This window comes from Ostrinia nubilalis, chromosome 5 (assembly GCF_963855985.1).
Source record: "Ostrinia nubilalis chromosome 5, ilOstNubi1.1, whole genome shotgun sequence".
In the NCBI taxonomy this organism is placed as follows: domain Eukaryota; kingdom Metazoa; phylum Arthropoda; class Insecta; order Lepidoptera; family Crambidae; genus Ostrinia; species Ostrinia nubilalis.
Genome location: NC_087092.1, coordinates 7,333,934 through 7,355,666, shown reverse-complemented (window position 1 = coordinate 7,355,666; position 21,733 = coordinate 7,333,934). Strand labels below are relative to the sequence as shown.

At 37.9% G+C, this 21,733-nt stretch overlaps 2 protein-coding genes across 3 annotated transcripts; one reads left to right on the top strand and one right to left on the bottom strand.

Moving 5' to 3' along the window:
- The first annotated feature begins 13,062 nt into the window (after positions 1 to 13,062).
- LOC135071746 (cytochrome P450 306a1) lies at positions 13,063 to 17,339 on the top strand. Of its 2 annotated transcripts, none has more exons than XM_063965536.1 (8): positions 13,063 to 13,171; positions 14,141 to 14,465; positions 14,572 to 14,717; positions 15,381 to 15,580; positions 15,659 to 16,106; positions 16,305 to 16,451; positions 16,546 to 16,720; positions 17,039 to 17,339. In XM_063965536.1, exons 2-8 carry the CDS (start codon positions 14,147 to 14,149, stop codon positions 17,218 to 17,220), a joined length of 1,617 nt encoding a protein of 538 aa, XP_063821606.1. In that variant the 5' UTR covers positions 13,063 to 13,171; positions 14,141 to 14,146; the 3' UTR covers positions 17,221 to 17,339. The 2 variants fall into 2 exon arrangements, with proteins under 2 accessions (XP_063821606.1, XP_063821605.1); XM_063965535.1 differs by lacking the exon at positions 13,063 to 13,171 and adding an exon at positions 13,439 to 13,573.
- Positions 17,340 to 17,761: 422 nt separating this feature from the next.
- Positions 17,762 to 21,243, bottom strand: LOC135071745 (cytochrome P450 18a1). The gene is made up of 6 exons (XM_063965534.1): positions 20,702 to 21,243; positions 20,315 to 20,436; positions 19,999 to 20,223; positions 19,709 to 19,913; positions 19,265 to 19,529; positions 17,762 to 19,158 (listed from the first exon to the last, which is right to left on the bottom strand). Exons 1-6 carry the CDS (start codon positions 21,072 to 21,074, stop codon positions 18,741 to 18,743), a joined length of 1,608 nt encoding a protein of 535 aa, XP_063821604.1. The 5' UTR covers positions 21,075 to 21,243; the 3' UTR covers positions 17,762 to 18,740.
- Positions 21,244 to 21,733: the final 490 nt, after the last annotated feature.

Below are 21,733 nucleotides of genomic sequence, written 5' to 3'. Positions count from 1 at the left end.
GCATTCAATGACATTGGACAACTCTTCTGACTGAACAGTCACACTCTTGCTAGTGTCATTGTAGAGTCATACTTTTAATTTAGTAGCATATATATTTTTTTGTTGTAGCGTGACTTTTTAACCAGAGTTAAAAAACTTTTAACTGTGTTTTACAAAGTTAAATCTTCGTAATACAGCATTCCTTCATAGTGAAGAATTTTATGGGTAGAGCGGTAATTGAAATAAAGTATGATCCTAACTGCGTATGATTCAAATATACCAGCAACTTTAATGAGATGTGATGAGATTCGTAAGCAGTAAACAACTGTTGATGATAATATGAAAGAGCAAGTAAAAAAGTCGCAAATGACTAAATGTACGATCAAGAGGCAGGTCTGCACAAAATGAAGCCTGACTGAAAATAGGTTTCCTTAACAATGACGAGGAAAATGTATAAACTACATACTCCTTATGAGTTAAAGCCCGACCAGGAACATAAAAACCCTCGCCATGTTGCGGAAAACTAATGGTACTAATTTCTTTTAATGGCAACAGTAACTGAAAACTTCATTGACATGTCACCTTGCATGTCAGTCTATTGCTGTCAAAGTGTAAACAACCTTTATTTTAAATGTGCGCAATTGATTTTGTGAATTAAATTGCTAAAATCTTTTTATAGTCGTGAAAGAAAAGTGGTTCACAATGTGTTAAAGTATTTGTCGAAGAGAAATACTAAGGGTTCGGACAATATTTTCATTGAATAATGTTTCTGACAAAGGTTGTCAAATTGACTGACATGTTTATCACATAGTACAGTCCACTATGAAAATTAGCTGTGGTTTGTTTCAACTACCTATTTTAAAAAATGTTGTCACTTTCTAAGTGTTGAATTTTATGGAATTGGGAAAGAAGTACCGAGTTTGAAGCGTTCATTAGCAAACATTGCAGTTGAATATTCAATTTCTGAGTTTGATTATTGATGAATAATAAAATAAATCCTACTAGTTCGATTGATGGTTTCATTTAATTTATTTAAACCAGGTTACCTATAATAATATTTTTTCGTTAATTTATGAAAATATCAAATTAGCCCGTAATCCTGAATCCTGATACATAAAGTTAGCCTATTAATTTAACACAGGTACGACTGTACTCAGTGTTGCACTATCAAATGCAATTGACGCGCCTCTGTGCCAGGGTTTTTATGTTCCTGGTCAGGCTATAGTTGCGTTTAATTTACGTTTTGATAATATTGCATTGTAAATACAAAGGCAACGTTGCTTGTTAGTGAATATTTTTATTGATCAAATTCTGATACATCTTTCTCCAAAAGAAATGCTTATTACTTATTCTAGTGACATATTATTTCACTTAAATATTTCTAAAGGACGTGTTTATATTTGGTTGAACCTATGTACTTTTAATTACTTAGGTACCAAGTAATTAAAAGCCGATTTTCTTGTGAAAAAAATTGTACTTATTGTTAAAAACAATAAAAAGGTTTGAAATGTAATTTAAAAGTATAATCTCAAATAAATTAAGCTATTTATTCCATCTAAAGAGCTAAACACGAACTTTCATTCCAAGCCGCGCATGCCCGCCCAGGTGCATTATATTTCCACAGCTTTCCATGAAAGAGTTGCCCCCACCCCGCTGGCCCGTGAAAGCACCGCGGTCGTGCGCGGGCGCCGCGAAGTGTGTCACGCGGGTCGACGAACGCCGGCCTAGACCCACATACTGCAATTGGGGCACAATCAGCGACAGTATAGCGAGCACGTTGACCCCGCGCGGTGAAATGCTCATCTCTCTCCTTCACACTCTTTCTCTCGACGTTGCTTAGCAACCGACGGCTTTCCCATCCGACTCACAGGCACCATAGCGCCGCGCTTTTTACGATGCACGCTTGTTTGCGTATCAATAACTCTCAGCAACCATATTTTGCTAACAATATCGTTGCCGATACGATGTCGTGCCGGCTCGTCAATGTTTGTATTTTCTCTCGGACAATACCGCTCGCATGTGACCATCCGAACTATTCAACGGAACTTACACATAAGAAACTGTCATTAAAATATCAAATAAATACTAGAATGTTCATCTTAAACTGTCTTGATACTTGACGGCGACAAGTTGTTTGATCGACTTTTGTCAGTTCTTCGATTAATTCGCTGGTATAGTTAGGTGGATGTACCGAGAATATAGCACGGGCATGGTATTGTATCGGTAGAGAAGCGGAACAAGGAATGGAAGTGGTGATCGTGGTAGCGGCCTCGCGACCGGCCGGCTGCCCGCGCTGGCATGCGCATGCGTGATCTACGTACGAATAGACCAAGCATGTATGAACAAAAAGATTTTCACTTTCAGGTATATGCATCAAAAATATCTGGCATGGGTAGTTTTTACACTTTTTGCCGGAGAATAGCGACAGTTTTACACACTATGTCAATTTTAATCAGCCAGTTTTATCTCTTTGCGAGTTGTTAAGTGAAATAATATGCAAGGATGACGTACTTAATGTGTTTTAACAAGTATTCATTGAATAGAAACAGAAAAAAACTATGCCGAATCAACTGAAAAACTGATCTCAAACTTTACTCACCCTGTAAATTTTACAAAACGGAAGTAGGCAAGAACGTCAAAATCTATGATTCAACTTGCAGTATGTTACTCTCTGATGTGAGTCTATTTTATTCTTTATTTTAGCCAAAACCCTAATAAAACGTCTTGTTAAGGAAGACGCACCCTTTCTTTGAACCTATGCATCATGCATTTACGACTCGTCTAGACAGTGCAGTAAATTCTGGAACAGACGTCATTGAGCATGAACGCGAGAGCGTCGATTTTATTTTCATTAAGATGTCTAGCTAATATAACCGAAGCGCGGCTACAAACAAATAAGAGCGAACGGAAAAGAAAGTAAAAATGAGTGCATCGATATAAGAACTAGGCAAACGTGTGGTGCCGAGAAACATGCGCGAGCTCGCTCATCTAGGCAGAAAAAGTGACGGCTGCATAACTGGGAACTTGGAGATTCGGAACGAGTATTGTGTCTTCGTTCCCGCGCCTCCTGCACTCACACCGCATTTTTCCCCTACTTCTTCACTTTCTTCATGTACACTTTCTAGGCTTTATGGTGAAATGTCTACGCTTTCTAACGTAACACTAGTGCAAGTTTTTCTTGTCGGCCACCATTTGTAATGAAAACGAGTGGATGTTGTCATTGGTGTTGATCATTTCTCTGTTGATTCTATCGACGTTTTAATTAGCCACCATACATGTAGTTATTTACCCTCACATGTAGCAGCGAAAGCTTTCCAATCTTGAGATATGTTTTAGAAATTATTTTAAGATTCTCCTGCAGGAGAATACCGTGGTATTTCAGCATAAGAAAAACTTGGCACAAATAATGAGAAACATCATTACGGTCTAGAACTGGATGAATACACTGGAAGGTAACAAGTATAGGTTGAAAGATATCGTCGGCGTGCAAAATAAACAACCTCTCACCGGCGTTATTCGCTTTGTAACGTTTGTATTTAGGTCAGCATCTCAGTGGAGGCTTGCTCTGGAAATCTGCATAGACGGATGTCGGCGCTATTAGATATTGTAGGTTTCTCTATCGGAGAAACTTTCGGAGTGAGCGAAGTGTGTCGGCCCGCGGGCAGCGCTGGTCGTGCACCCACGGAAATGGGTCCCCGCCATAAACCAAACCGTGTCTAAGTGGGGCATCGCAGGCGCGGGATCGCGGCTTACCGAACGCTATGTAAATCGCTAGGAACTTTCTTCCGGCGACTTGGCGAGAGGGCATTGTATCGATTTCTCCGGCGCGCGAGACGATTGTCGCCATCCCGAAACATTGTAGTGTGTGTCGGAGTGAAATGGGTTCAATTGTTTTGTAGATCGCTGCAGCTGGCTCGATATTTCTGTTACTACGGTAAGTAAAGAGATTTGAATCATACGTATTGAAATTCAAAATGTAGCTTTTTCTAACTTTTATTTATTTGCTGATAAATCTTATACAAATACTGTCGACCATTGTAGACATGAATCCATTATGTCTATCTTTATGCTAGGGTATCCCGGGAATAAGTTCCCAAGGGATGTACAAAAAAGCGTCTCTGTTACAAAACGAATTCCATGTAGAGGTCACAGCCCCAGGCAAATGTTACCAACTGGTTGATAATTCAGGCACAAGTATTTAATTATTCCTACTTATAATTATGATAATATGGGCATGCTGCTGTTGTGTACCCGCTATTCATGTTCAGAAGTGCTAAAATTATGATTCTCCATAACAGGCAGGTAGGATGATCATTTCTTCTGAAAAAGGTCAGATTATGATCAAGTGTAAGTAGCCCATTCGACAAAAAAAGGTAACCGGTGAGGTGTAGCCATAAAACGCGATGGTTTCGTCAGTGATTTGCCATCGACTTTTTTGTGATTCAAAATCGCTATAAAAGTTAAGTATCGTAATAAAATGAGGGCTTGCTTAGTAGGTATTTTGGGAGCGATCAATCGGCTTGGAGACCACGACCCGCGCAACACGCCGGCGGCCTGCGCGCAGCGGTAACCTACTTGCCGATCGTTGATCTCTTTGTTTGTAAACATGGCGTCGCCAGCGCTGGCGCAGCCTTGCGCTACTGCTTTAAGCTTTAAGGTTCTATATTTTAATTTAAAAAAAAACAGTTCAATAATATGACATTTCACGGCGCACCAATTCTGAATGACTCATATGTGTATTTTTTGCAGCAGTTGCATGCAGTGATTTCATTTGTGAATCATTCTTTGACTGAATTGCCAAATTGTAGGCACTCATTTAAATGTCCACGCAAGTAAAACTGTGTTCAGGGCATGAGTAATACATTCGTTGGATGCGTTGGTTGTATTTCTTCGCAATTAAATCAAATAACTTAACAGTCTAGTTAGTATCTTGAAGCAATTATTTAAATCCGTGATCCGCTCAAGCTCTATAAAGATATGATTTCACAGAACGTTTCTCGAAAAGGAGATTAATAAGATCACGACAATACTTTTGAAATGCCATTAAAATATCGCTGAAGGAAATGCTCTATAAATTGCACTACATCATTCTAAAAGTATAATTATTACTAACGATACGTTTTTAAATGATAATAAATTCTAATTACCTTTCGATAAAGAGTATTGCTTTCCAGTTTATACTAGGCGTTATCTAAATACATGATTCCAGCAAATTACAGGCAAATTGTTTTCACACTAAAACAACACGGTTATATTTTTGTAAGTAAATGGTATGTGAGCCCAAAAATTTAAGTATCTTTGAATAATAAGGCCATGGAAGCGGAACAAACACACTCACTTTCACATTTACAATATTTACCACTATATTAATCTAGTGGCTCTACTAAACTACAGCTCCAAACGAGTTTGAGTTGATTCTTATTGGTGTTTTTTGTTACCATAACAAACTTATTTTAAAATGTACAAAATATTTGACACTTTGTATAAAACGTTAAATTAAACTTCTCGTAACAATGACCAGCTCTCAACGATTGTGATCTGCATTCAACAATAGTGGGAAAATAGGTTGATATTAATAAATTAATTATTAAAATATTATAAATAACTTTATAATTAATAAGATGCAAGTATTTCTTCTAATGAAGTCTCGCTAAGGTATTTTTACATTATCATTCAATTACAATAGAATAAACCTTAATACTTTCGTTATGCTTGGATATCATTTTTATTTCTACAATTTATATTAATGGGAATTTAAACAATTTATATTGATTACAAAATTTTGAAATAAATTACAGAATGAAACTTAATAAATGTTTTTTTTACATATTTCATTAAGATAACTATTCAAGTATAATACCTAAAAGCTTGAAGATGCCATTTCGTCCTAGACTGTTGTCACTTGCAACTCGATGCACGTTTGAGTTCAAAGTGTTTCAATGTTTTGTTCTTCAACTTCTCGACACTTTAGAACGCAAAATAACACCAGATTTTTAAACTAAACAAGCGCCCCAAAGTCAAAGAATAAACTAAGTAAAATATTTTAGTCGAAATGGAATGCGAAAGTTTAAAACCTTATACATATACTCCCAGGGTGGCATTTTTGAGATGTCCATATTTCTTCTTTGTTTTCATATCACCGGTACTCCGTGATTCAGTGGTTAGTGTTAAACCTTTCCGAACTCCGATATTTCCAGGTTTGGCGTAAAATCACTTTGTTTGTTTGATACCGTCCCTTAGGAGTTCCATAGGGACACCACGACGGAGCATGGTGGTGACCCTGGGCCCAAGTAATAAGCGATAATAAAATTATTGTGTTGTCGGCCGTTTGGTGTTGCGTTTCATCCAAATGACGTCCACTGCTGGACAAAGGCCTCCTCCAAGGTTTTCCACAATGCACGGTCCTGCGCTGCCCGCATCCAGGCTCTTCCCGCGACCTTTACCAGATCGTCGGTCCACCTAGTAGGAGGCCTGCCCACGCTACGTCTTCCAGCCCAAAGTTATTATAGCGAAGAAATAGTTAATTTGGGAAAATAGGCACCAATATTCCATTGGAATAACTTTAAATTGAACATTGGACAAATTAATATTTACTGTGGTCATTTAAGGATATAATTCTTACAGGGTTGAATCCGCTTAATATTATCCAAATAGATTTGGAGGATCAGTACCTACTTAAATCGATCCGCAGCAAGTTTTATATTATTAAGTAACGCAACGCCTGCTTTATAATCAACGAAATAATGTTCCGTGTGAACCAAATTAAAATTTGTAGACCTAGTTACTTAGGCGTTATAGTAGAAAAACTAACTGTTTTGATTTATCATAAGAAGTGATAATTGTAATAAATATAAGGCCTTAGCACTTAATGCATTTTGATTTAGTTAAAATATTAATGTTTTTATCTTTATTACTAAATAATTATTATAAGGTAACAACAATACTTCGGTAAGATATACCTAATAGATTGTAGTATCTCAGTAGGTAATCTGCTCGGCCACTTATACGAAAATAATACTTACTAACGTTTGTTAAGTATGCCAGTAGTGTAATACGAGTTTAAGGTGGCAGACATTATATTTTTAACAAATTCATAAAGTAATTAAAATACAAAATGTGATGTCATGGTTTGCTGTTGTTTCCATTCTTAATAGTTTTCTTGGAAACGCCTTTGCCTGTGTGCAACTGCATACAGATCGAGTTTCAACACCTGAGTATTTGAAATGATGTTATTAACAAGACTACAATAGTTGGGACTGTGAGAACTTTTTTACAAACGTAATACTCTCCAATACCACATGTGTACATAAGTGCATTCTTTTATAAAGGATTCATTCTGTCCATAAAATTAGCCCATAATTTTTCATTTACCTAAACTCAAACAATACATCAAGCAATCTACAATATTGACAGACATGATTGCTTACTTTTGCTCATGTAAGTACAGTTTGCCGCCCAAATATTACACCTCATTGTTTTATAGCCTCAGCTCTCCGTGCGTTGATAAACAGTGCATGAGATCTGACCTCAATACTTGAATATTTATTCACACGACGACGCGGACACTTGTCTTGTTAGCCATATTGAATAATCCTGTGATTAACTATAGGTCAAGTGCCAATCAGTATGCAAGTAGCCTATGGGCGATCTGACTGACATTATTGGTCGACTTCAGTGGGAATCCCATCGGTGGCTGTGATCGCGTTCGTGGTTACGTAAAGATAACCACGCCTAAAGCTCAAGAGCACCGGTGATCCCTTCACATTGTCAAGGGTTATTGAACCGGTACCATTCTGCTATTCCTTTGAAGAATGCAAGGACACCGATGGGCCGCTGGGCGCGCGGCGAACGTCACGCGCTCGCCGCCCGCACCCACCGCTCCGCGCCCGCCTGTCAGTTGCGCGATCTGTTTGCCTCCCAAACATTTATAAACATTTCGAAATAACCTTTTAGGCCAACTCAACAGAGTACTTTATTCGATAAAAGCAAACAGCCAAAAGTTACCCACAGCCGAGGACACGCAGAAAAATGATCGCGCTAAAACTTAATCGCAAAAACTTTTCCAATACTAAGCCATCGGCATCATTCATTTCACTGATATAGTAAGTACTGACGACTGCGATGTAGTCAAAGTCCTAGGGCCTATAAATACATTGTAAAGTGGGGGCAGAGGTGATAACGATGGTCGAGAAAGAATAGTGCATCGAGTATTGACCACTAATTACTGCCATAAATAAATCTGAGGTTAGTGTCAGTTTACCCAGACATCAGGGTAACGAGCTTTAAAGTTGAGCGGTATAATATTATCTCAGGAATCACCAGACACTAAGCTATATCGCCATTTTTACTAGTTTTTTTTCTGTATCCCCGTATTTTATTAAGCTCTCAACTCCTTCGAACATCTGCTTGTAAAGCTTTTAAATTATTGCGTTTTAAAATATAGACCATAAACCAATTGTAACTGACCTACGTTTCGTAAGAATACTGTATGTTAACAAGCAATTATGATAAAGTTTCCGATTCTCTCGCGTACGGTCATAAATACTCGATTACCCGTGTTCTTTATTTATTCCAGGAATTTCTAGACTATTGTGCAACAGCTGCACATGCCAGGGGTAAAAGCCTTGGATTCATTGACCCTGTCGCCACGACTGGTCGACCACCTCTTTGGCGCAACTAAAAATAAAAGAAGGAAGACGTTATACAGGGATGCATGCATTCTAGACTGTACTTGCGGGTGTATGGGATAAAAAGAATAAAAGGATGGCGCGTTCAGTGGCCTGAAGTATATGACCGGAGACGGCCGTCGACTGTTCTGAGCCTTCGCAAAGAGTAAAAGAGGATAGGCACTCACGTCGGAGCCACCCGCCGAACTCATTGACAAGCGTGCCTCATTAGAGGTCCCATTGATTTGACTCAGAGTGTTGCCGACGCGCCGCAATAAAGCTATTGACTTGGCGATGAGAACTAATGAGACTTACATTCCTAGGAACTAGTTTCACTATCAGCATTTTCGATCGATTAACGATCAAACAAAAGGAACGTCGGGAACAAATGAATTTAGACATCTTAAATTAATTTAAAAGTGAACCAGCATGCCTTTGGATAAGGCACAGGTGCAAGCGACGAGTTAAGTCTATTAATATGAATACCCTGAACTTAAGGACGGGGAAAATTCCGTTTTTAGTTATGCACATTCGAAGGGTTCGAACTGAACAAAAATGAGATGAATAATCTCACATTAAGTGAAGCCTACGATTTATTTCGTGTAATTTTAGATAGGTATATTATGAATCATTAATTTAATTAACATTAACAATCCAATTGTGTACATATTGCCACATCTTTTGGTAAGTAAGTTCATTATTTAGTTTTAAAAAATAGAACAGTCTACAGAACCCTATGTAACCTTATACTAGTTTAATATCGCTACAAGGATAAAACATTTAAAACTGGTCAAATATTGAAATAAAGTAGGAAACATTGCGGTTGCTATTATAAAAATGATATTTTCTCGGTATTATCTTACTTGAGCGGATTTTGGTGTATCCTGTTGAGAACGATATCTGAACAAAAGATTACTTTGTTGTAGTAGTACCTAGTGCTTAAAATAAAAGTAAAGCTCTATGTAAATTGAAATGTTCTGAACAATCGTTTATCGTTATTCGTAACCATTGTAATAAATTGATGGTGTTTTGTTTATCTATGTCAGTTTAAACGCAATTTTGTGTAGGTGGCAGTAATCGGCTGATATTATTTATTTACTAATGAAAAGTCCTCTCAATGTGACTTAGGATTAGGAGGCTGCGCGAAGCCTAAATTAAAACTAATATTTTAAGAATAATGAAGTTAAAGGTTGACACATTTTTCTTTTTAATATCGATTTTGTTAAAATATCGCATTACTCAGGCTTAACGACCGAAATCGGTTAGTGGTCGTTATCAGAGGTAGAGACTTCCTACCCTGATCGGCTCAATCGATACGATGTCCTTTCGAGTCGTTCGAGGTGCGCCAGCGCCGGGCGTCCACCTCGCGGTAACCTTGCGTTGTGTCAGTAACACTGGTCGCGGGATAACTGTACGGCGACTGAATGAGAATAGCAAAAACTTGGCCGCTGCGACTCATGAGCAGAATTTCTTCTCCTTTTTGTCGTTTTGCCTTTTTGCGTGCTCTTGGGCGACGGTTATCCTCTGGTCTACTGAACAATAAGATAATCTGGATTCAACTGTTATCGGATTTATTCCAGGTTTTTTTTAGTCGGGCAACTGTCCTTAGGGTCGTAGTCAACCAATAGGCATTTTTAACTTAAGTGACATTTATGCATATACTTACTCGTAAGAATTCCTGAAACAGACATGGCAGTTCATTTCTTTCACGATCTTAAGTAGGTTTATTTCAAAACCTGTAATGCTATTCTTAAAGTTTCCTATATCATGTTACAGGATTTTGTTTATGTAGGTAGGTACCTAACTATAATGAAAAACATAATGCCATAGCTTTTGAAGACAGGTATGATAAGTGAAAAAACTGGAAATATGGAAAATATGATATAAATTTTGTTGGATTTACGAATATAATAAACCTTCAAATTGCATTTACCTGTTCACACATCAGATAAGAGGTTTACATTGTTCAGGAATGAATCACGCCAAATCGAGCAAAAGTAAAGGCAACTTTCCGCTCAACCTAGTCTAGTTACAAAGTATTTCATTAATGTCACCAATCAATTAAGCATAAACTCCTGTGGGTTGGATTATAATATTGTGAGTGGCGATGACGGCATGGTCGTGGGCGGTATACAAATCGTTTGTGGCAACTGCGTTGTAATTAGTAATCGGTGGCACGTGGACAAGTGGATGCTTACATTATTGGTAGTAGATCGTTACGATTGGCCCGATAAGACTGCGCGGACGATGACCGGCCTTCACTCGCGCGCCGGCTGCGCCCGCGCCGCGCTGCCAGCGACCTCGCCCGCTCGTCTCGCACTCCGCCCAACCTATTCTGCGCTAGAACCATTCAATGTTTTTTAGTTCACCAACACTACCTAACTTTAGGGTCCCTAGCTCCTTACTTTGTACCTACCTAGTGAGGGGTTGTAAAAAATAGGAATACAAATATTTGGCCTCACAGGCATTTTTTCAGACTGCTTGATGGACATAAATTGAAATCAATTGAGGATAAGCTACATTTATTTTCTTTTATTCTTTTTCTTTTCTTTTCCTACAAAGTTTACCTACAGGAAACCTACCGTGTACTTAAATGTTTCTTTTTATTTTCTTATCTTTTAACTTTACCTATACATATTTATTGCTTTGTACATTTTATGTACTAAATGTGCAACGAACGTGTGTAACTCACACTTGACAGTTTGTGCTCGTGCAACTTTTTATACAGATATCAAAAGGATTTTTTTTTTGTTTCGGATTAATTTATCAACAGCTTAATAAAAAATAACAATTCATTAGAACGAATGACAGCACATTAAGCTAAGCACATGTGAGTGAGCAAAAGGGTATCCCCACGTAGTTGAAAAAGCAGTTATTTTGCTATAGAAATATACATAGTGCTAGTCTGAAAATTTTAAATTTCATCGTTCATTCAGTTTCTTTTATTTTCGAATAACGTTTTGAATTCATTCGCATAATGAAAAATCATACCTAGTTTTTTTATATTTATCTGACTTAGTCGAATATCAATCCAAAACATTGAAATTGTTGGAACCATCATTTATCATTCTATTTTTATTCGGCTCATTTTTTTTAGACTTTTTTTTTACAGAATTTCTACTTTATTAGGTAACTTATACCCCTAACGTCTTACATTCGAATTCTTCAGATTTAAAAAGCGAGAAAAGAGATCCAAAGCTTTTTCGAGGAGCAAAACACATTTAGTACAGGGACCCCAGTTTTACCTTTATTAAAACCTATCTAAGTAAAAGCTCCGATGAATCACAAACCCTTTACAGAGAACCTGAACTGGTCAAACCCTTGTGGAGATAAATAGGATCATTCGTTTTCGTGCCCCAAAAAACATCTCTCCCTGAAGTACGCATACATCTTCCCATCGTTGGTAAAAGTATTGGTATCAATTTAGCTAACACGCCTTGGTTTCTGCTGACATTGTAAGTAATTATTGTCCTTCTTACTGAGGATATCAAATCTAAGGAAATAATGTCAATCAAGTAAAATATTTGGAAATGCCTGAAAAAGTCTACTGGGTGGAATTTTGTAATGCCACCTGGAGGGAAAATACACTTAATACTATAGATAGAAAATTATACTCAAAGAAAACATTCCTTTATTTTTGAAAAGAAATAGAGCTGCATTCAAAGATTTCCGATTTTTTAATCGAAAATTCTCTACCATGCCATACAATTTTTAGTAAAAAAATTAAAATAATGTAAGATTTCATGGTTTTCCTTTCATTTGATTTATCAAGTTTGTTAGAGAGATATCATTCTTATACTTCACCCTTACGATCGACTCGAAAAATGCAGGGTGTAATTTTTAACAGATTTTAGTTGGTTCGAATCCTGGGTATGGCAAGCAAATTTTTTACCCCGTATAATGCTACGCAAAAACTATGAATGACTCTCAAAATCAGTTTAAAAGACATACTAAATATCAAATCATTCGATTCAATTAACTTAATAAAATTATAAATATACAGATCTACGTATGTGGGTACTATACACATATTGAATGCTCGATAGATATCATCCAATTTGCTACAAAGGATAAAATGAATTATACTGCTCGCTGTTGACAAACGATCGAATACGTAAGCAATTTAAAATTCAAATATTCGGACTACAGTCCAGCTGAATCAAAGCAAAACTACCTGGGTTTGAAGCGAGGTTTCTCAGAATGTGCATTGTGCTTTGACAGCAATGAATGAGTGCGCTTAAGCAAAATATTCAGACGCACCGTAGTGTATCGCTTTAAGTGGAGTCACGCAACGCCATTAATCGCCCCGGCAGTATTCTGTAACAAAAAAACATAAATTTTAATGCAATTTGAAAAACAAATTCATCTTGGGTAGCGGGATACGATTTAATTTTTGGAGGAGCATAGGATAGTCCACTGTGGAGGACAGTCTGCGTGCGTCTGGCCGCTTGAGCAGTAGTCTGTGATTACATCATATTATTATCAAGGCCTACAAACAAAATTGTTGCTGGTCAAAAACTTCTAAGGTAAGACTTCTGTTTTATTTTTAGCCTGTAGTCATACAACTAACAACTTAAACACATAAGTTTATCTCTGTAGTGTAACCAATGACGTATTAGATTATAAACATAATAGTATAGTTATACCTACGCGACATGATTCTAAAAATAAAGGCCGACAAGGCTTATCATCGACCGGACCATTTGGCGCCAATATCAAATATGTCTTGTACGCAGGTAAAATTTAATATAAAGATTTTTATCGCGTTTTCAAGGTGAGGATAGGTTAATTGATTAGATTACGGTTAAACATGACTGTAATAAGCGTAATATGATACTCGCACGATGATGAAGACAATGCTAAACAAATCACGTAGCATGCTTGCAAGTAGAATTTAGTTCTTGAATATAGAAGGAAAATATAAGACTGTAAGTACTACACTCATTTATTTACTTTAATATTACCTATTATCCTAGCTAGTACAAGGACGTAATATAGTAACAATGTTCATTGTTTGCCTCAAAATAATATGGTTACGTTCATACGTGTAGGTAACTGCTGTAAAAGTTACATCAAACAGCGAGTCCGATGACATAAGCCTAATATTTTTATTGAATTTATTTATCGCTCCGTTCACTCATGGCCACGCTCAATGTTGTTCAGTCGTATGATTGAAGTCAGTCTGAATGATTGAAGATAAAATATTATGCCACCATCACCCTCGCTATTTGACAGGCGCATTAGAAATGCCATTTATCTTTTACCTAAGATTTTCTTTCTGATCGATTTAATGTAACAACTGTACCTTTATTCACAAGGTTATTTTATGAGTATTCGTGTGTGTCTATTCCACAAAATTAGTTAACTATAATTTAATCAAGTTATAAAATAATTTTTCTCCTAAATATTCTTCTTCAAAAAATAAAATACTTATGTTGAAGCAATAACATTACAATTATAAATAATTATCATTAATCAGTTTTTTTTTCTTTTAGGGTGCCATGGATTTGTTCTTCTTATGGCTCATAACTTTGGTTTTGGGTTTTTGGATATTTCGCAAAATAAATCAATGGCGGAATCTGCCTCCAGGCCCCTGGGGTCTGCCAATTTTAGGATATTTGCCGTTCATCGACCGTCATCAACCACACTTAACTTTGACTAAATTGTCCAAGACGTACGGTCCCATATATGGAATAGGGATGGGCAACATTTATGCGGTGGTTCTGTCGGATCACAAGTTGATAAGAGATGCATTCGCCAAAGACGCTTTTTCGGGAAGAGCTCCGCTATACCTGACTCATGGTATCATGCATGGCAATGGTAAGTTACTTTAACATAAAAAGTTTCGACAACAAAATTACACAATTTATTTATTTTTTCAGTTGTTCAGTCGATATTATTCATCATTATAAATATTTTTCCGCAGGAATTATTTGCGCAGAAGGACCGTTATGGAAAGATCAAAGAAAGCAAGTTTCAGCGTGGCTTAAAAGTTTTGGTATGAGCAAGCACAGTGTATCTCGTGACAAATTGGAAAAACGAATCGCTGCTGGAGTCTACGAACTACTTGAAGTATGGAAAAGCTTTTAAATTATTAGAAATACAATGATTAACATACTTATGTGTAACTTTGTACTTCTGTAGCTAAGCATACGTTTTTGATCGTATCAAGGTCTACATTACCGGTCAAATACTAAAAATGACCTTTAACGTACTTGACGACCTTCTATTTACAGTGAACTGTACAAAAACAATAGGTACAATAAGGTATTTTAATAAACACAATTAGTTACATTCACGCTTCGTTACATTAACACAAAGAGTCTACCTGCCCGACAAGACGTAAGAAACTTTTAAATTAATGCCTCTAAAGGTGAAGGTGGATGAGAGCGATCAAATTTAAGCACAAATTCAAAGTTTTTATCATAAGCTCAAACCCACATATTTCTTGAAAGTGACCTTTTAATGTCACTGACAAATGTTGCCGTGGCACGGGCAGCAAAAGGCAAAAACACGATCTCCAACTTTTGGTTTTGTTTTGTCTCACTTTTTATTCACAACCTGTGTCTTAAACGCTGAATATCTGTATACCTACTCAGTCAGTACTGCCTACTTTAGTGTCCTTAAATTATCATGTTAACTATTTCATTTAATAAATGTCTGTTACGATTTGTTAGGTAACTTGTTATATTTTGTATTGTTATTTTTATAATTAAACCTTATTCATGATTCTAGAATGTGGAAAAATCTTCTGGATCTCCATTGGACCTAGCGCACATGCTCACAAATTCTCTTGGGAATGTCGTTAACGAAATTATATTTGGATTCAAATACCCGCCTGAAGACAAAACCTGGAATTGGTTCCGACAAATTCAAGAAGAAGGTTGCCACGAAATGGGTGTAGCTGGTATTGTTAATTTCCTGCCTTTTGTTAGGTTTGTGTTCTTATAACTACTTTCAGTCATTCTTTTATTTTTATCGCTTACATTAACAAGTTAAAATTATACTTTCAGGCATTTTTCGTCTTCAATCCGAAAAACATTTGAGGTGTTGGTACGTGGACAAGCTCAGACGCATAGACTGTATGCTAGTATCATAGCAAGGCGACGTAAAATGTTAGGTTTGGAGACACCAGCTGGAGCTGAGTATTTACCTCATGCAGATCTGTTCGACGATCACCCAGAAGGTCATATTAGATGTGTTACATACAGCAAGCACGCTTCCAATGCAGAACATTTCTTCGATCCTAACATTTTAATCCCAATGGAAGATGAGTGCATATTAGATAACTTTTTAATAGAACAGAAAAAAAGGTATGAAAATGGAGACGACAGTGCACGCTTTATGACTGATGAGCAACTGCATTACCTTTTGGCTGACATGTTTGGAGCTGGTCTTGATACTACATCGGTCACCCTATCCTGGTTTTTGCTTTACATGGCGTTATATCCGAAAGAACAGGTATCAAACATCCTTTAGTATATAATTTTGATAGTTATTGACGTTCCATCGGCAACAGTGATAACTATCCATTGCCTGTCATGTCGTCTCGTTCTATCGCAAAGAATCACCATTTCATGAGAGCGAGAGCAAAAACAGAAAAGGATAGTTAACAGTGTGGCCGTGTGTACCTGTTACAATAATTTTACCATTTCGCAGGAGCTAGTTCGAAAAGAAATTTTGGAAGTGTATCCAGAAGAAGGCGAAGTGGATGGATCAAGATTACCATATTTGATGGCAGCTATATGTGAGACGCAGCGGATTCGATCCATAGTGCCTGTCGGAATTCCTCATGGCGCTTTGCAGGTAAATAAGTAAATATTTATCACAATTAAGTAATGTTTGGAAAGTTCGTCTTTAAGGGCATAAGATTTGAATTATAATTTATGAATAATTGCAGGACACCTACCTTGGAAATTACAAAGTTCCAAAAGGAGCTATGGTGATACCGCTGCAGTGGGCCTTGCACATGGACCCCGATGTTTGGGAAAATCCAGAAGAATTCAGGCCCAGCAGATTCTTAGCGGATGATGGCAGTTTGTTGAAACCACAAGAGTTCATACCTTTCCAAACTGGTAAAATAGTGATTTGTTTACAGAGTTTTACGAAATAATTCGCTCTTGTACTTATTAAAATTTTCAGTTTATGTTTATTAAAGATTTCTTTCTATAAATTACCATGACTCAAGAGGTGTCTTTTGGAGGTTGTTAAAAAGACTAAACAATAAAATAATTGTGGCTTCAGTTAACCAAGACATTGTAAACTCAAAGAGTTTTAATTACTCTCATTAATATCTTATTACCTTCGTCCATAATCACTTCGGTTGGTCAACCAGATAGCAAACCTGTACCCGCGCAAATTACGGCTTCTCAAGTTTTGTACGTTATTTTCAGGCAAGCGAATGTGTCCAGGAGATGAGCTCTCGCGGATGCTGTCATGCGGCTTGGTGGCGCGGCTGTTCCGTCGCCGGCGCGTCCGCCTCGCGTCACAGCCGCCCACGGCAGAGCAGATGCAAGGAACAGTCGGTGTCACTCTCGCACCGCCCGTTGTGAAGTACTATTGTGATGCCATATAGTGTTGTAGATCTTATGAGTATTTCCAGATTCCAGATCAAATTATAAGTAGTTGTATTAATTTGAGATTTTGATACGTATTTTTATAGTGAATTGTCATTAAAGGTTTTAGATAAAGTAATTTTTAGTTTTTACTCATTACCCCAGTAGTACTATCTATTTGACAAGTTGTTATAAGAAATAATAATTAGGTATAGTACTCTTTACCTATTTATTACGAAAAGTCAGAAATGATACAGCCGGCTATGTTCTGTAGGCTGATGATGATGGTGAAATAGTACTCTTCATTAATACGTCTGGTGTCAGATTTTATGAGCCTCTATAAACATATGTAATGCTCTGCTTCTAATTTAAATTTTCACCATTCGAGTTAAGTGATCAAGATGATTCAACATGTGAAAACAGTCATTAATTTTTTGGATAATTCACACAACATTATTAATGTGAATTAGATATCTTTAACTAATATAATGAATGAAGCTACATCTCAAAATAAAAAGTTTAAAGAAAGCCAAGAAAGGGTATAAATATGTAAACAAGAAATAAGTTTGAATCAATTAATTTATTTTCAACTAAGACCTTCATTTAGTAACTAATGCATAATTATGTACAAAGCTTGGTAAATAAATGGTAATATGCCTACACTAACGGTGAGTTGAAAGTAAAAATGACTAAAGTAAACAAAGTGGTGGCAAAAAAAACAGTAATAATTCAGGATAGGGGCACATATTCTCCACCTTCTCCAATGTGACATCGAGTCTAAAATCTTGAGTCACCGATATCTACTGAATCTTACAGACATGGCGACGATTCCACGAGACCGTCTTAGTCTTGACACAAGTCCTCATATCTCATTCTTCAAAACAATCATAATTCAGTATAGACTAAACTTACACAAATTAACAGGATAGTATTTATTTATTTGTAGTTAAAACCTATCAACTCACTTAAGACTAGCTGCAGGTCAATTATGTTAGGGATGTTTCAAACCAATATTTCTTTTCTCGTTCAGAAAAGCTAGATATTAAATACCATTCATTGTACAGTCATACGTACATCCTTGAAGGCATGAGATCACACTCAAAATACAACACTCAAGTAATACCTACTAATAAATAATGATCTAGAATAAACTTAATTTGGTATAGGTACTAGAGCTTAATCAACTTATAAATTACTACAAAATAACGTTTAGTGATGTGTCATTTGCGCTTGAACTAATCTAACTAAAATCTATGAACATAATACTGCAAACACACATTAATATAAACATTAATATAATCTCAACGATGGGAATTTTCAATTCGTTAACCTAAAGCTACAGTTCACATTACAAATATTGAACACTTTTTTGCACAGCCTCGACTATCGTAACAGCGATGTCTTTAATAACTTAAAACTAGACTTAAATAAATGGTTGTCGATGCGCTCTAAAACGAGTGATCAGTGAATACTGGTGGGTGGGTAGCGGCGTTGGGTGCGCGTGCACCGGAGCCTACTAGTGCGCGTGCACCGGAGCCTACTAGTGCGCGCCGACGTGGCGCAGCAGGGGGTGGTCTGGGAGGGGCGCGGGGGGCTCGGGCTCCCCTCGCGGTACAAACTTGACTCGGAATGCCTTCGGCGCTATCGTTGCCCCTACGATGCCTTCCAACGAAGGCAGGGAGTCGCCCTCATGAAGGCATACATCAAACTGATGCATGATGCTCGAAAAGAACATAAACATCTCCATGCGGGCGAGTATGTCTCCCAAGCACATTCGTCGGCCGACTCCGAAGGGCATGAAGTACTCCGGTCTTCTGATCTTGCCGCTGTCATCAATAAACCTGCTTGGATTGAACTGCTTAGGTTCTTCCCACAGGTTTGGGTCCATGTGCACGCAGTTGATGAGCGGCACGACTTGCGACCCAGCCGGGATCTTGTAGCCGTCCAGCATAACGTCCCTGTAAAGATAAGATAGGTACATTGTAAAATCCAAAAAAACATAAATAGAGGTGAAGAAATGTTTAACTTACGAAATGTTATGTTTAAGCATGATAGATAGCTTACCTAGTAGGTGAGTGTGTGGTAGCCAAGGGGACGATGCTGGACATGCGAAGCGTCTCAAGAATGGTGGTCTCCGTATATGGAAGATTTGGCATATCTTCGATATTCGGGAGACGATCCCGGCCGACGACAGCGTCAAGTTCCTCCTGTACCTTCCTCTTCACTTCTGGATTCCGCAGCATAAAAACGATCATCCACAGTAAAGAAGATTTAATCGTTTCCATGCCAGCGGAAAAAAGATCGCCCAAAATTTGCTTTAGTTGAAGTTCTGAAAAGAAAAATAAATAGTTAGAAAATGTTTGCATTTTTATTAAAATTTGAAATAATTATGGCACAGAAAAGCAATATAAAATTAATTCAATAATATCGTGTAAGATTCAATTCAAAATTTACTTTTAAACTTTTAAACTAAGCTGTTTTAGACTTGATAAAATTAAATCAACTTACCGTGATCACGACCTTCAAATAATTCCCCGGCTCTGCCTTCTGATTTGGCCTTCTCGATCTCAATCAAGTAGACGTCAATCAGATCTCTAGCATTACCCAGGTCCAAAGTCTGGCGATGTTCATCAATTAGGGTCTGGTAAAATTCAAACATCTCTGCGCGGTTCTTAGCCACCTTTTCTTTGGCTTGAGCTTTCCCCGGCAGATACTGCAAGAAAACAAAATTCTTAGTAATCTTAAAGAATCAAATTTAAATATTCAAATATCAAGTACTTTTTGGCATTAAAACTTACGTTGTATAGCGGCACATATTCCCCATAGTGGACCTCACCGAAGAGCCGCATGCCTTCTTCGATGAGGTAATTTAGTCTTTCGAATCTTGCGTCACCATGGCTGAATCTTACAGACATGGTGATCCCGCAGATAACATTAGACACAGCTAACGCGAGAACGGGATTGGCGTCCACTGGCGAAGCTTCGGACCGTCTCAGTGTTGACACGAGTCCTAACACCTCGTCCTACAAAAAGAAAAGTAAAATTAGTTTGATTTTTTTTCTTAAAAAATACAAATATTGTATTTAATATTGTATTTTTTAATTATTAACGTACCAGTATTCTGCCTTCCATGATTTTTTTCCCGTTTCCCATGTATGTCATCCCGAACTCGCGCAGCTTGTCGTGCAAAAACCGACGCTGACTCTTCCAGAGTCGTCCGTCGCTGTTGATGATGCCTGCATAGAGAGGGAGGCGTTTAGTGAGAGTCAGAGTGGGAGGGCACGCCGGCCGGCGGGAGGGTCGCGCCGCCCACATGCCCATGTGCACTGTGTTATCATACCGGCGAAAATTTATACACAAACGTTATCTAACAATACTAACACAAATACAATTCTAAGATTGATTTTTTTTATAGTTTTTAATATCATTATGATTTCAGTTATTTCATTGTGATTATTCTGAACTTATTTTAATTAAATTTTCTATAAAAAAATTACTTACCCAGGCCATCCAAAGTGTGCATGAGCGGAGTGCTGGGCCGCCCAGTGAACTCCTCTCTTCGGAAGGCTTCCCTGATGAGCTTGTAGTCACTTAGCACAACAGTCAGTTGATTACCAAGCCGAGCGGAAAACAGTGTCCCGTAATGGCGTGCGAGTTCCAAAAAAGTCTTATGCCGCACGCCAAGAAACGGAAGGTAGCCGACAACAGGCGGGCCCCACGGGCCCGGCGGCAGCTTCCGTATCTCCCGCAAAACCAGAGCCAGGCGCAGCACCAGTAATAGAGCGCCAATGGTCAGCAGGAGAGGTGTCGACACACTGTTTAACACTTGGTACAAGCCCCACAGTATCTTGGATTCAGCGACGAAGGAGAACATTTTTAAAGTTTATAAAGTCAATGAAAACTAGAACGAGTGAAAAATATTAAAATATTTTAAAATATCTTTATAACATTAACACACGTAAGGAATACGATGAAACGATCAGTTACACAGAAGTGTGTATGTCGCGTGCGACCGTCGTTTGCGCACTGAGTTGCGGCTGGATGGCCTTGCGAATAAATACGCGCCGGGGTAGTGCGCATGGCTCGCCCACTGGCGCGGGCGCACCTCTCTCCGCGGCGATTTTCCGCCGGCCGTTGCGCTACGAGTTTCGTAGCACAGCCGCCGTAGCTCGTGTTTTTTAATGATAACGACTTTAATATTTTCACAGTTTAGTCTCCATCCTGGGTTTCCATTTTTTCTAGTAACACGTGTAAGTGTAGAATGGTTCAGAAAATCGTGTTAAAGTTAAATAGGTATTGCAGTGCTGAAAGTGCAACGTAAGTTTATATTGGCAAGAATTCAAGAGTGTTTTGTTGTGCCTGCATTGCGCTCATCCTGAATCTTAAGCGTAGTTGTCTTTGAGAGCGACCTCAGGGTTTGTATTGATGTCAGCGTGGTTGAATTTCGGCGAGGGGTAAGAGGGGCTATCGAGGTCGCGCGGGTGCGCATGCCGATGATAAGATTAACAAATTGCGTAAGTTGAGGCAAGGTGA